The sequence below is a fragment of the Bubalus kerabau genome, chromosome 20, assembly GCF_029407905.1.
Source record: "Bubalus kerabau isolate K-KA32 ecotype Philippines breed swamp buffalo chromosome 20, PCC_UOA_SB_1v2, whole genome shotgun sequence".
Classification (NCBI taxonomy): Eukaryota; Metazoa; Chordata; class Mammalia; order Artiodactyla; family Bovidae; genus Bubalus; species Bubalus kerabau.
The window spans coordinates 51,455,815-51,471,333 of NC_073643.1; the positions used below are offsets into that span (position 1 = coordinate 51,455,815).

The 15,519-nt window shown below is 55.9% G+C and overlaps 1 protein-coding gene across 2 annotated transcripts in view; it reads right to left on the bottom strand.

Annotated features, from left to right (window-relative positions):
* Positions 1-218: 218 nt before the first annotated feature.
* MAPKAPK3 (MAPK activated protein kinase 3) overlaps positions 219-15,519 on the bottom strand; it is a 28,663-nt gene continuing 13,362 nt past the window's right edge. For both annotated transcript variants that reach the window (XM_055557255.1, XM_055557254.1), the window contains exons 3-11: positions 8,626-8,765; positions 7,360-7,424; positions 6,865-6,944; positions 4,944-5,067; positions 3,647-3,722; positions 3,195-3,319; positions 2,658-2,743; positions 2,310-2,390; positions 219-1,663 (exon numbers count right to left, since the gene is read on the bottom strand). In XM_055557255.1, the coding sequence (XP_055413230.1) occupies positions 1,511-1,663; positions 2,310-2,390; positions 2,658-2,743; positions 3,195-3,319; positions 3,647-3,722; positions 4,944-5,067; positions 6,865-6,944; positions 7,360-7,424; positions 8,626-8,765 (930 nt within the window). In that variant the 3' untranslated portion in view covers positions 219-1,510. The remainder of the gene's footprint in view (positions 1,664-2,309; positions 2,391-2,657; positions 2,744-3,194; positions 3,320-3,646; positions 3,723-4,943; positions 5,068-6,864; positions 6,945-7,359; positions 7,425-8,625; positions 8,766-15,519) is intronic.

Sequence of the window (15,519 nt, forward strand, 5' to 3'; positions counted from 1 at the left end):
CACACGGTGCACTGGGAGGCACAGAGCTGGGGACACGGGGCAGCTGCCATCTCTTCGCTCCCTTGACCTCTCCAAGCTGGTGAGGCCATGGCCCTGGAGCCAGCCTGGCATGTCTACCAGGCCTGAAGCACCCTGTCCGCCAGGAGTGAAATTACTAGTGGGTGTGAGCACATGCCCTTGGGCTGCTTTTGTTCACTCGTGTAGATGAGAAACCCAGGAACAAGGGAAAAATGCCAAAATGCTGTTTATTAATACCTGGATATAGAACCCAGCAGTGTTGTCCTCCCTGACATGGTCTAGGGTTTCCCAGCCAGTGAGAGAAGGGTGAGGAACCGGGAAGCAGGCTGGGGCCAGGCACTGGCCAGGCCCATATCAGGCATTCAGCATCCTGAGACTCCCAGGGAAGTGTGGGGCTGGGTGAGCCTGGAGCAGCGAGGGAGGGGCCCTGTCTGCTCCGACTCAGGCAAAAAAGAAAGGACCAGACCCTCTAAACAGCAGCCCTCCACTACCTTGAGTCTGACCCAAATTACAGAAAGAGGCCCTGGATTAAGGGGGAGCCCCTTAGCCCTGCCTCCAGCCATCCACTCTCACAAAAGTACACCAGGAGACAAGCCCTGTCATCAACCAGGACAGAGTAGGAGGTGAACCCTTAAGCACAGGCTTTCCTGCCTGGGATCCGATGAGCAGGTGGGGGCAGGGTAACTGTACTGGCTTTTGTCACAGTGACATTTTCCAAAGTAAAAAAAGGGTTAAAAACATCTGCCCCCCCAAACCCCTCACTGAGATGAGAGGCCACTCTGGATGGGGTGGGGGGGTGTCGTAACAGGATGGCTAGGCTCAGGCACTCTGTGGAAGGAGACTTCCAAGGGCCCTGTGGGATGGGTTGCAGCAACACAGCGCTGGACCACCCAGGGAGCCAGGCAGACTGACCCTGACACTTCAGGGAGACCAAAGACGGAAGGGTGGAGGGGAGTCTGAGAGGGGTGAGTGGCACAAGGAGAGCATCCTCCCCAAGAAGACAGGCAGACCCTCAATTGCCCCCCTCCCTCCCTTGCTCACTCACTCAGCATTCGAGACTGGCAACTCTGTCCCTGGTCGCCATGACAACCAGTGGCCAGATGCCTTTCCCAAGGCCAGGCCCATCTGCCCACCCTCTGGGGAGCTTTTTTCACAGGAGGGAAGACCAACCACAATGCCGAGGGGCCTAAAACTCTAAGGCCAGGCCCTGAGCAGGATGCAGCCACAGGGCATTCAGGCCACCGTGATCAAAGGCACTGGAGCTGCAGCACGTGGCTCCCTGGGGCCCAGGTTGTGGCCCTTCTCTAGGGCCTGACCCCGGGATGCGATTCTGAAGGACTTGGGGTCATGTTCCCCCATCCCGAAGTTCCAAGTGACAAATTGCAACACAGCACAAACAACTCTTTTGTTAAAAAAACAGGGCCCTGAGCCCTCCAGGTCAGGGCTTCAGCCCACTCCAGTGTGTCCTCTGGCTCCCCCAAGGTCGCAGGAGCTACTGATTGTTGCAGCCCTGTGAGCCCGAGGAGCTGCCTGCCTGCTTCTTCCTCCGCTTGTTGAGGAGCCGGTTGTTAGAGGTCTTCAGGTCCTTGATCTTCACCTGGTCATAGTCCACCCGCATGGTTGCCAAGGCACTGGTCATTTCCTCCTGGGGATGGGGATGGGGGAGAGCAGGTCTACTGACCTCAAGAGACCTCACCTCCTGCCTGAGTGGCCCCTTAATAGTGTCAGTGACGGCAGTGGCCACCTTTGCTGCCCGACCGCCCCCACGTACCCAGCTCTGGGCCCATCGCTTTGCCTCACATAGTCCTCACTCCAGTCCTCTGTGGTAAAGACTAAGCTTACCTGACAAGGCACAGGAAGTGTGGTGACTCCCTGGGACTACACTAGGGGTAAGCAGGACAGGGATTTGGACCAAAGGCCTTCAGGGGACACCATCGTGTTGTGCACCCAGGTTACCAGCGCCTGAAGACTGTGCCCAGGTTGTCCCAGGCTCTGAGCTACTGCCCCACAGGCTCAAATCTGGCCTCTCCTGAGTCTAAAAGCAAGCTGACCACCCTCCCAGACGCTGCAGATCATAAGAGCAATTATGGCCAAAGCTTGAGGCCAAAGCCCCACTTCACTGAGAGAACAAGTCAGAAGCACTGCCCTGAATAGGGTAATGTGGCCCAAAGACCACTATGCGGTCACTGACACGAGGCAAGAGGGGGCCTAAGACCCAGGTTCTGGGAGGTCACCACCCTACAGTCCCTTTTTCCAAAACCCTGAGACCTGTGGGGAGATGGTCCACCCACCTTGACTTCATCCCAGTGGTCTCTGTCCTCCTGCAGCACTCGGGCCGTGTGGAGTGGAGTCTGGGGCACCACCATCGATTGCTGGAAGGAGCCCCAAGCCCATGGATCAGACCCTGCAGGCACCTGGGACAGCACTGGCTGCTCCCCCACCCCGAACCCCTTTCTTCTGGGCTCATGGGGAATCAGGCTCAGGGTGGTGAAGGAGCCTGATGAGACCAGGAGCAGGTGAAGGCGGGGCACTACCGCATATCTGTGGCCCACCCCAGGGCCTCTGGAGCCGTCGACCACCCCCCCAGCAGCCCTGCTCAAGCTCATCACCCGGCCCGCCAAGGACAAGGAGGCACTCACGTTGATCCAGGGATGGTTCATGAATTGTGTGATGGTCAGCCTCTCAGTGGGGTCCGTCTTCAGCAGGAGGCGGATCAGCTGCTTGGCTAGGGAAGAGAGGGCAGTGGTGAGGCTGTGGAGCTGCTCAGAGCCAGTCCCCCCTCCCAGAGACCGCCAGCTCTGCAACGTGCCCCCAAATTCCTAACCCACAGAAACAGTGCGCTGATAAGGGCTTCTTGCTGTAAGGCACTAGTGTTTGGGGTAATTTGCTAGGCAGCCATAAATAACTGATACAGGCCAGCTTTGTTCATGGTCCCCAAAGGGAAAACATGAATGAAGGACAAGAACTAGGGGAAGTTTTGAGGAGGCAGGTTTCGAGCCCATTTGGCAGACATAGAGAAGGACGTTCCAACGGTGAGATGACTTGCCTAGGATCACACAGCTGGGATGTGGAGGAAGCCAGGATCTAAACACAGGTCGGTTTGACACCTAAGTGGTCTCTCCTGGAAGGAAGGTGGCTGGGGTCCGGTGGAGCGAGCTAAGCAGAGAGTCACTCACCATCCTCGGAGACCTCGGACCACTCAGGGCTGGGGAAGCCATACTGGCCCAGGCGGATCCTCCTCTTCATCCCCGGGGAGATGGCCTGGCCCGTGTTGGAGTAGAAGGGCGGGAAGCCGCACAGGCTGGGGGAGGGCGGAGGTCATTCGGCACGGGTGTGGGGGCAGCGCCAGGGCGGACCCATTCTCCTCCCCAAGACCCTGACTGGGAGACAGGCAGCCAGACACCAGGGCAATAATATCAGCCCCCTGAACTCGGGGATTCATCTCCAGGAACACCAGCTGCCCTTGGCATGGGGAGGCCTTTGGGGAACCTGAAGGAGAGGTGTCCCATGACCAGAAGGGAACAGCAGACTGCTGGAAGAGTGGCCCGCTTGAGCCCTTCACCCTGCAAGGTGGGGGCAGAAGTGGTTCCAAGGGTACCTGCGGGTGCAGGAAAGCAATGGTACTCACAGGATGTACATGATGACGCCCAGGGACCACATGTCACATGACTTGTCATACTTCTCTGGACCCAGAACCTCAGGAGCTGCCGGAGCAGAGGGCACAGGAGGACCCTCAGTCCAAGGGTCTTGGGGCACTGGCAGGAGCCTACAGCCTGGGCAAGGTGGGAATAGGTGCCCGAGCCGGGGATGGGGCAGAGCAGATTGGTGTCTGGCACCTTCTGGGAAGGCAGCATGTGTGTGAAGTTGGGGGAGGAACAACAGCTCCCAGATAAAATAAACCCGCTTTCAGGCTGGGCTGTGAGAGATGATAACCTCCTAGCTACCTTGGGCCAATCTCAGCCATGGTGCGGTAGGGGAAGGAGAGAAGGACAGTCGGGATTGGGTGGGGTCCTGCCATAGCAGAGAGGGTCCCAGCCCAGCAGCTGCCCCACATCCCCTGCCTCCTGAACAGACAGCCTAGGTCATGGGCAAGGAAGGGCCATGGCCAGGGCTCTGGGTTCCACTGTTCACCTGGCGACCATCCCATGGGGCCTTGGTCTTCCCATCTGTGCAATGAGATCGGTAGGCCAGGAAATTGCTAAGTCAAAATACTGCAAAACACGTCCTGGTAAACAGAGTGCCATTCCAGCTGTCTCGGGGGGCTTCCCACCCCTTCAACAGCTCTTGGAAGGCTTATCCTGAGGGAGAAGAGTAGTCTGTAAACAAGTCATCACCCCACTCTCCACGAAGGGGCACTTTCCGGGGGTTGGGGGGGGTGGCTTCTCCAGGTCTAGGGGCTACCTGCTCACAGGGGAGCAGGGAGCTTTTCCAGGAAGCATGAGTGTGTGTGAAGCCCCGGGGCCCATCCTGGCCCTCACCTAAGGGACGCTTTCCCAAAACGCAGGTGGCTAGCCCCCTGCTTCCCTCTCATGTAGGAGGGCATGCCTGCCCACTTTCTGAATATGACTCCCAGGAAGATAAAAACCGGAGAAAAACAACCGCACTTGGGCTCCATCCCAAGCCGACGGCAGCCTTTTATCACATATATATTTAGAGCCACTGTGATGTCATTCAGCTCACAGGCCAGAGCCAGAATTTTCCTGGATCTATTTTCAAAAGCAAAAACTGAAGTTTGGGAGAATATTTTTGCAGCCTCCGGCCCCCCAGCTGCCACCTCCACACAGACAGAACCCCCCTCCCTTTCCCTCCTCACAGCGCTTTAACCCTCTGGCTTCTGCGTCCCACAGGCTGCCCCAGACCACAGTGAGGCGGGGGTGGGGGGCGGGGTACAATAAAGAGGTACCAGCCACATCCCAGGGACTCACCCACATAGTAGGGAGTGTAACATGGAGTTTGCAGGGCATTCTGGGTGGTCTCTTTGGCAAAGCCAAAGTCCGTGAGCTTCAGCACCGCATCTTTATCCTTGGACGTGTAGAGCAGGTTTTCAGGCTGGGCCAGGGAGAGAAAACATTAGTCTGGAGTCAGGCACCAGGTGGGGGCAGATTTCCACAGTGATCTGCAGTCAGATTTCCTTCCTCCTTCCCTCATCCAGACTGAGGCAGGAGGAGCTGGATCCATCTCACTAAAAAAGACCTGGGTCTTGGCCGCCAATGATGTGGGCCAAAGGTGGAGGAGACTAGTGTGGCTGAGAGGTGACACCTTGTTTCACAGAGGGGAAACTGAGGCAGTGGTTCCACCAAGCTGGGGATAACTGAGTGCCACAGAGAGCCCAGGGGTAGGAACTTCTGAGCTTGAGTCGGTGATGCTACCATGAGATGCCAAAATGAGGGTTCCAGGGGAACGGGGGGGCTTCTCATGAGCCAGTGTTGCCAACCACATATCCTGTACACAGCCCAGAACAAGCCTGTACGACAGGCCCCTACCTGAGGTTGCTTGGGGAACTCAGGCCCCGGGAGCTGCACAGAGGCCAGTCTTCCTGGTTGTAGGGCACAGAGGGTCTGAGGGATGAAGGCAGTGGGGAGGTCTGCATGGAGGAGGCAGCACTCAAGCTGCTTTCTAATGAATGGGTAGGACCTAGGCCCACAGAGGGAAGCAGCAGAGCTGGGGCAGAGGCATGGGGTGGCACATGGAATTTCAGTTTGGAGCCAGTGAAAGCTATTTCTCAGGTTCTATTTGAGATGATCCAAACTTGGACTGGGGTGAAAAACAGGGAAGCAGTTTTTGTACAGGAATCTTCTCCAAAGAAGGCTTTTCTCCCCTTAAGGAAAAAAAAGGGGGCCAGGGCCAAAATAAAGCAATGGTTCAGAAGGTGAGACTGTTGTGGCTCCACGTGTATCCAAAATCAAAGGGTAACTGCAAGAGTTGGTGATACTCAGCCAGGGGAAGAACCTGATGCAGCAGCTGGACCTTCAGGTCTCCTCTGCCCGGTCTTAGGAGGAAATAAGTCTGGGGGACAGGGCAGTCAGGGTCTAGGTCTAGGCCCCCTAGGGGGCCAAGGATCCAGGAGTAGTAATTCTGCTTTGACAGTGGCTGGCACATGCAGGTGTGTGTGTGTGTGCATGTGAAGCTGCCTCGGTTTGCGTTTCTTCCATCTGATCCTGATCACCTGTAAGATCCAGTCCTCCCTGGACAGGAAATTTGGAGAGAACATTCTCAAGCCCGTCCACTGGAGGGACAAGCAGGTCCAGCCGCTAGGATCACCTCCGCTCCTTTGTCCAGTGCCCAGCAAAGGGCCTCCTTCCCCTAAAATGCTGCCATCAGAGGCTCTGCCTACGGGAACTATGGCTGTTACTTCACACAAGCTCCAACAGTGTTGGGTAGCCGTCACCGAAGCCTGGCACACTGTCTTCACAAAATTCTTGCTGAGTGAACAAACGAATGCATGAATCCCCAGTGAGGCATCTGCAGAGCCTTGAGCAAGACAATTGCTCTCTGAGCCTCAGTTTCCTCATCTGTCAAATGGGTAATGGCACCCTCTCACAGGGCTGGGAGAGGATTAAATGAGATGCTTCTCAGGACCCAGTGGCTCAAGGTAGGCACTAGTTTATTCTTATGCCTACTGGGATTATATATGCTTGAAGGAAACTAGGAGACCTATCTGGCTAAAGCACAATGAACACACTGGGACCATGGGAGGAGAGGCTGAGCCATGCAGTATGGGCCGCGGGGAGAGGCCTGGAATGCCAAGCAAGGAACGTGGCCTCTATCCAGTGGATGCTGGGACCACTGGGGTTTGTGGATGGCACTCTTTGTCCTGGTCCCCCAACATGGGTCCTGGAGCCTCACCTTAACATCTCGGTGGGCGATGTTCCGGCTGTGCAGAAACTGGATGGCAGTGCCAATATCTCGCATGATCTCTGCGGCTTCTGCAGACATGGGCAGGGGAGGGGGCCACGGATGCCACTCAAGGGTCAGGCAACCCAGGGGGCCCCTCCCCATCACCCCTCTTTGGAGAGCACAAGATGGTGCACTCCTGCCACCCAGGACCCCACCTCAGACCCCAACCCTGGTCCTCCTAGTTTCTTCTGGAGATGCCCCCAGCTGAGCTGCTGGCTGGCACCAAGAAGCATTGAGGCCTCCATCCCAGGCCCATGGGGAGTCCATCTCTGACAAGCTGCCACAGACGCACAGAACCCCTTGGGGGAAGAACACTCTCCCCCCAACCCTTGTTCAGGTGGGGAAACTGAGGCACAGAGAGGGACAGGGTCTTGCCCAGCATCACAAAGAAACTCTGTGTGCCCCATCTCAGCCCAAACTCCCCATGCAGCAGCACATACGTACCTCTTTCAGTGAAAGCCTGGTCACCACGCTCCTGAATCCTGCTGAACAACTCACCACCTTCCATGCTGTCAGAGAAAGTGGGGACAGAGGGGGAGAATCAGGCATTGACCTGCCCCTGCCCCAGGTCATGGGCCCAGGCCTCCAGCCCTGCTGCTGCTCCCCTGGAGGATGGTCACTGTCAGCCTCACCGTGTCTTGAAGAGCCTGGTATGTGGTGGGCTGTTGGCTTGGGTGGGTTGAACTCAACTCTTCGAACTAGGGGAGGATCTTCCCCAGGGAGCATCTATGTTCCCAGGGACACTGTCTTGATCTGGCAGCCCCTCCTTTATCCAAGTTTACCCAAGTGAGGAATGAGATGTCAGTTATCATCCTCATGACCACCATTTTCTGAGGACCTACTGTGTGCCGTGCCCTGGGCAAACCCTTTGTGTGCACTGCTGTGTGATCCTGGGTGATCCCTTCTCCTCTCTGTGCCTCAGCTTCCTCTTCGATAAAACAGGGATTAGCGCACCAACCTCACAGAGTTGGGAAGACTGATTCAGCAGTACACACAGAGCACTTAGAATGAACAGGGTGAATGCCACACTAAGATCTCCCTCCATGTAACTTTACATGGAAGTTACAGCGATCCAGAGAGGTGAGAGGCCTGCCCAAGGTCACACAGCTACTGAGTGACAGAGTCAGGATCTGAACCCTAAATCTGACTCAAGAGCTGCTACCCTACGGGGTGAGGGGGAACTTGAAAGGCAGACAGGGAGGAGCTGGAGGCCAAGACCCAGGGCCCAGGTTCTGAGGAAGGTTAGGGCTGAGCCACAGTGTTCACAGGAGAAGCCTAGGATGGAGGAGGCCGCTGGCTCCTGGGTCCAGGCCAGGATCACCCAACATCGGGGGTGGGGGGCGGGGGGGAGCCATGGGAGTGCAAATCCAGGCGAGGAGAAAGCCGAGGGGACAGTGCATATCCCACTCCTCCCCCAGTCTTCCCCCATCCCAGCCACATTCAGGGCTTGGTGGCCTTCTCCAACAGCTCTCCCAGCCCCTCCTCACTGAGGGGGAATCACACCCAGGGAAGCCATATTACAGCCACTGAGGATTCCACCCGTGCAGGAGTGCCCTTGGGGCCAGCTGCCCAGGTCCATCACCTTTCAGGGGCTGGGGGGCCCTCCCGGGGCTGCTATCTGAAGAACAGAGACCTCTAAAGAATGGCGGGAGTTGGGGGGGGTGGGCACAGGGGTACCAATGAGATGCTGAGGGAGGGTGGGCGGCATACCATTCCATGACGATGAGGAGACAGCGTTTGCTGTGATGCATATTCTCATAAACATCCAGGATGCGCACGATGTGGGGGCCACCAGAGGCCTGCCAGTGGTGGTCCACCTCCTGCCGGGCCTTGGGGCTGTCGTACAGGAGCTGAGGGCAGGGAGGCACAGACAGTGTCAGGCCCAGAATCCACTTCCCCAGGAGCCACCCAGACAGTGCCAGTGCCCTCACTTGGCAGACAAGGACACACAGGCTCAGAGAGGCCTGTGACCTGCCTGAGGTCACCCAGCTGATGAAGGGCAAAAGGAAGATCCCAGTCCAGGTTGGATGCGTGGTCCAATGAGCCCCTGCACTTGGCTGAGGGTCAGCTTCAAGCAAGCTTAGCTCGTAGCTCGGGAAGGCCTGGGAGGTAGCTGAAAGCTTGGAAGGGCTCAGAGGCCAGAGAAGCCCCTGCCTCCTTTCCCAAGAGGAAGCAACTGAGGTGGAAATTGAGAGGATTTTGTAGTCAAATCACACATCAGTGTGAGACCCTGTGCCAGGAGCCACACATCCGTAGAGCCTCATGTTTCCAGTGGGATGACATGAGGGTTGTGGGCCAGAGGTAGAGGCTGGCGGGAAGGAGGACCCTGCTTGATGGGGGTGACTCCTTGGTGGGGTGAGGTTTCCGGGCTTGGGGTTAAATTCCTCCATGACTCAGTGTGACCTCAAGCAAACATTCACAGCTCCAAGCCACAGCCCACAACTCCGTAAAATGGAGTAATAACAGTCATCCCCACAGGATGCATCATAGCGAAGCAGGCAGCAGGTGGGTGGGCGTCAGGATCTTTGCTCGGGTTAACTCAGCCCCAGACTGTGGCTGCCAACCTTAAGGCCAATCGCCGGAAATGAGCAAGACCTTGAAATGGTCATGCTCAGAGGTGGAGGGGGTGGAGAAGTTGGCCTTCTGGGGGAGGCGGCCCAGAATGGGGAGAACAGGGATGAGGCATCCCCCGGTAAGGCTGCTCACATCTGCTTCCTGGTCGAACACGGCTGAAGAGCAAGGCTGCAGACCAAGACAGGCTGAGCCCAGCTCTGTCTGGCTCAGTACCCACAGGACCCTGGGCCCTGCTTTCCTCCTGGGCAGGATGGTCTCCTGTCCTCTAGGGCATGTGCGGGGCAGCCTCTGGGACCAAGCTATCCAGGCAAAGATCAACTGGGATGGAGAGGGAGACAGTGGGTCTCCGCATCTGTCTGATGCTGGTCTGGGGGGCTGTTCCCTTTGACCCTAGTGTGGAGTGCAAGGAGGTAGGGGAGCCCCTCCACCAGCTTGGGGGCTCCCGCTCCGCCAACAGTCCAGAATGGGGCACACAGAGGCGGCTGTAGGCAGACGCTCCCAGCCTGGAAACCATGGATCCCTTGCTCGTGCTGCCTTTGCCTCCTCTATTCTCTGCCCACACAGCTCCCATGCACCAGCTTCTTACTTAACAGCACTGGGGGAAAGAGGCTTGGTCACATCGGCTCCCCCTGCCCCCACTGCGTCCTGAGGTGCCTCAGGCTTCAACCACAGGATCAAAGATGCATTTTCCCTCCCTGCTCTGTCCTCTCCGCACCTCGTCTCTGCTTGGCCTCCCAACACCTTCCCTAGCTGACCTGACCATGTCCTGGCAGGGCCTCCAGGAGGGTTCCTGGACCCTCACTCTGTCCTGCTTCTGGTACCCCGACCCCTGTACCAGGGTCCTCTCTCTCCTCTCCTCAAAGGCCCAGCCCACAGCTGACAGGTTTTCTGTGGGGTCCTCAGTCCCGCCTCCTCCTCTCTGGCTCTTCTCCACCCATCCCCACCTTCACTCCTTAAATCTCCAGCCCTCATGCTCCAGATAAAGACCAACTTCTTCCCTGGCATCCAGAGCTCGCCTTCCTCTCCCGGCTCCCTTTCTGCTGCCCTGGCCCCAGAACACCTGGCTCAGGTCAGAACACCGGACGCACTGGCCCCAAACAAGCCTCACACTCTGCCCATACCCTGTGCTCTCTTGCTCCATCTCCTTCTCCACTGGGCCAGCTCTCCCTTGTTGAGGAACGTTCTGGGCTTGGTTCAGATGTCTCCTGCTCTTAGAAGTCCTCCCAGCACCTCCCTCAGTGGTTTTTGCCTCTGCACCTCCACCAGGGCGGAGGGAGCATGAAGGTGGAGGGAGGTGGGGTTAACCTGGGAGTCCCCGGCTGGGGCCTGGCAGAAAACACTGAGCTCCAGAACAAAGGATGGGATGATGGGTTTGATCCCTGGTCAGGTGGCTAGATCCCACACGCTGCAACTAAGACCCAGTGCAACCAAATAAATAAATAATAAATACAGATTTTTTTTTTTAATCTTAAGAAAACATTGCCCGCTCCCCAGAAAGCTCCTGCATCATCTCCCTTTTCTGTTCCCTCCTGTGCATCACTTTCTCATGACCTACAATTAGCCTGTTCCTTTGATAACTCTATAAACACACACATACACATATAGACAATACACTTTCAATATGCCTGGCTCTGTTCTGAGCCTTTTACAAATATTAGGAGGAAGGGACTTTATTACCACCATGGAGGCAGGGAGAGGTGAGTAACTGGTCCCAGATCATGCGGCCGTTTCCCCAGTCAGGCCGGCACCGGGCCGTCTCCGGCTTCAGACTGTGGGCCCCCATGGGCAGGGCCAGTCTGGGTTCCAGTGCTGACACAGAGCACTGGCTCAGATAATACTTGGGGATTTAATGAAAAAACCTATCAAGTGGGGGGAAAGGGAAGAAACCCTCACAACCCACCATGAGGAGAGAATAAGAAGAAACTGAGGGAGGAGCCAGGAAGGCTCAACAAATGAGAGACATGAAAACCCGGCCCAGCTTCCTCTCCGCTGTACTCACCTGTGCCCTCTGGCGATCCAGATTTCACCTCTTCTAGGAAGCCCATCCTGACTCCTCCAGCCCACAAGCCCATGGCTACAGGTAGGCTTCATTCATGCAAGTACCTGAGGGGTCACTATTCTTCATAAAAGGGGTCCTCAAGCAAGAGCCCCATCTTCCCAGGCATGGAAAAGAGCACAGGGCTAAGACAGGAGGCCTGGGTTCTACTCCTATTCTCCATGTGACCTGGGGCTGGTCTTTTGCCTCTCTGTGCCTCTGTTTCCCTGGTGTTAAGACGCAGGGCTTGGGCTGCACTGGAAGGATGGGAACCACAGAGGGGACCTCTGGTCAGGGGCTCCTCAAAATACCTACTGCAGCCCCCTTCCAACATTACTGTGCTCACTGAGCAGTCTCTGGGTCTCCACTGACCCCCATATCCTAATACCTGAAACTGCTGGAGGCCACTCAGTATCCTGGTCCCCAGTCACAGCTGGGAAGAAAAGAAGATGGGGTGCCCAACAGATCCACATCTTGGTCTCACTCCCACCCGATGCCCCCGAGCCCCCACAGAGGTACACCAGAGTTGGGAGGGTCTGTGATGTCTCCTGAGTTGCTCCACGGTTCCAGCTAGTGCCCAACAGGCTCCCCTGCACACCTGTGGGACGGAACCCTGGCTTCTTCCTCTGGGACGGCTCCCAGCTGTGCTGGAGGTGTGCCCCCGCACCCCCCCCCCCCTCCACTGATGTCAGGTAAGTACTGAATCTGAGATGACACTTCCTTGATCAAATGACAATGCTCTAGTTACAGACTGTGCTGAAGTGGTTTCCACTTCTCCCTTCTCGCCTCACTCTCCTTTGCCATTTCTCATCAACCCCCAGAGCCCACAGTCAGACAGCCGAGATGCTGACCAACCCCACCAGACTGCAGACCCCCTCACAGCTTGAGGGCAGAGGAGCCTGCTTCCCAGAGACACAGCTGCCCATGCCCCTCTGGCTCTCCAGGTGTAATAGAGCCTCTGAATCGGCCAGACCGCTCGACTACCTCCACACAGTGTCTCTTCCCACCCAAGCACAGGGTTTACTGCGGGTGGAGGGATTCTTGAGTTCAGGAGCTGGGAAAACAACTGCAGCACTTGACTGTTTGGAAAACAATTTACAGTTTACAAAACACTCTTTTCCTTTATCTCGTGGGAATGCTTGGTGCCACCCTGTGAGGCAAGCAGGGCGGGAACCAACAGCCCCCGTTTGCAGACTGAGGCAAAGAGTCTCTGGAGGGTGAAGTCACTGCCCTGGGGCCACCAGGCTGGAGTAAGGTGAGGCTGGAAGAGCAGGACTCCACACAGAGCATCCAGACAACCCCTCCCAGAGCGGGGATGAGAGGCCAGGGTGGCCCCAAGTCAGAGAGGCAGTGGCCAAAACTACTGCTTGCAAGACTCGGGAATCTTGCTCCAAAATAAATGTGTGCATGGGACATGGCGTGCACACGAGCAGGGGAGTGTGTGTGTAAGTGTGTTCACGTGCTTGGAAACATGGGTACCTGGACACATGAGTACGTGCATGCAAGGGGTACGTGCATGGGTGTGTATGGGTATGAGGAATGTGTGTCAGTGTGTGTGGGCCAAGGTATGTGTGTGTCTCTGAACTCTGTGATATTAACTTTGAAAATAAGGCCCATCGATCTGTCCATTTGGGCTTCCCAAGTGGCTCAGTGCTAAAGAATCTGCCTATCAATGCAGGAGATGTGGGTTCCATTCTTGGATTGGGAAGATCCCCTGGAGAAGGAAATGGCAACCCACTCCAGTATTCTTGCCTGGAAAATCCCATGGACAGAAGAGCCTGCTGGGCTATAGTCCATGGGGTCGCAAAAGAGCTGGACACAACTTAGTGACTAAACAACAACAATCTGTCCATTTATTTGTCTATTTTTCTGAATATTTTCTATTTTTCTGAAGTGTCAAGCAGAGAACTGGGCATAGACAGGTGCCCAAGAAATACTGGGGTCTTGCTCCCACAACTCAACCTGTGACAGTCTTGCCTGGGCAGGTGACCAAGCCTAGACCCTTCTGCTCAGACCTCCTCTCCCACTGAGATCCTATCTCCACTGCAGGACCCTCCACCTCATGTTGCCCAGAGCTGTGAAAGCCCTCTGTCTGCCTTCCCAGAGCATCAGACAGATCTGGGGTGTCTGCAGTGACTCTGTAAGACACAGCCTAGGGACCAACCCCCATCACCCTTCTTCAGCCATCTCCCAGCCCAGGAAAGGCCACCTTCCCAGACCCACATGCCCCTTCACATAGCCAGTACACGCCTGGACATCTTCTCTAGTAAAAATGTTCACAGTATCGCCCTCTCTCTCTCCCACAGACACACGCACACACAGGACGCCCGAAGGCCCTGGGCTGGACAAGCAGCCTCTCCCACTCCACCCCAACCTCCACACTCCCAGCCAATTAACCTACAGCCTTGGCCAAGCTGCTGGGGCCTCTGCCGGAACACCCACTCCTTCCGGGGGAAGATAGCTGGTTTATAATCTCTCCCATCAGTGAGACAGCAGCAAATTAAAAAATATGAACTCTGGATTTCAGGACGGCCCACAGCCCGAACCTCCCAGAGGCCAGGGATCTACTTCCTCTCACTGATCTGTGGGTCAGCAAATTCCCATGATTTCCACTTTCTTGGAATTCCAACTTTGTTTGGTGCCCGAGGAGAGAGAGGCAGGAAGGACTGCTGAGTTCTCCCAACACCTTCTCTCCCACGCTGGGGTCTCAGCCCAGCCTCAGGCAGGGGTAGGCTGGAATTCTCAGGAGTGGCATCTCTGGGTTGTTGATTACACCACAACACGCATGCTGGGTGTCAAACACTCAGGCAGTGGGTCTGCACAGAATGTTATGGGGAAATCTAGGTTTGCGACATTTTTTTTTCCACTGTGGAGAACCCCAATTCTCTACAGAGGGAGGTTACAGGTGAGAAAAAGCACTTTGGACTTACTAAACCCCCTCTTGGTAAGAGTTTTCAACTCAACCATATCTGAGGTTCTTTCTGGCTCCGAGCTCTGTAATTATTTGGGATTATTTTCCCATGGGGACATATCTAGCCTTATGAGACACCACTGGAAGAGCAGGATTCATTTCAGAGCCAGATATTGAGACCACCCGCCCTGTGCCATCAGCAGCAGGCATGGCATTCCGGCCCCTGGCCAGCTCATGGGACCCGTGCTGGCTGCTTTGCCTACTTAGAACGGAGAGCATAGCCTCTGATGGAATGGTATAGACTGACCTCAAGTTCAGGGTTCTAAGCAGGAATTTCCTTCTTAAGGTCTCAGTATCTTCATTATAAGGGCTTCCCAGGGGGCTCAGATGCTAAAGAATCCACCTGCCTACGTAGGAGATGCAGGTTCCATCCCTGAGTTGTCAAGCACCCCTGGAGGAGGGAATGGCAACCCACTCCAGTATTCTTGCCTGGGAAATCCCATGGACAAAGAAGCCTGGCAGGCTATAGTCTATGGGGTCACAAAAGAGTCAGACATGACTGAGCCACTAAATAACAATAACAATTTTCTTTATAGAGCCAGACTCGCCCCCTCCTCACTGGCTTCACCCTCTCCTTCCCCGCAAGGGCATCAGTGCTACTGGAGAGTTGTTGGTCACGTCAAATCTGACTTTTTAACCACGGTCTCAAATTAGAGCCTCAGACATGTGCCATTACTCTCTCACGCACTCATTTCCCCGGCTTTCGTAGCTCATTAAGGGAGCTAATGGAACCAATTTTGCAGCTATGGATGAGTTGGCCCCACGCCAGATGAGACCTCGCTTCATTAAGTTCTGGCTGTATCCTGTCCTCCTCAGCGGCTGAGTTCCAGGGAGGTCGGCTCACATGATGCTCCTGACCCCAGATGCCTGGGCCCCGTCTGAACGCCGGATGACTGACGGAGTTACACCCCCTTTGCAACAACTGTCCCTCCCTGGTGCTCGGCCAGTGCTGCGTTGGCCACAGTGCTTGGTCACAGACACCACCTCATTCAGGACTCACCATCTGCTGAGGAGAACCAGCATC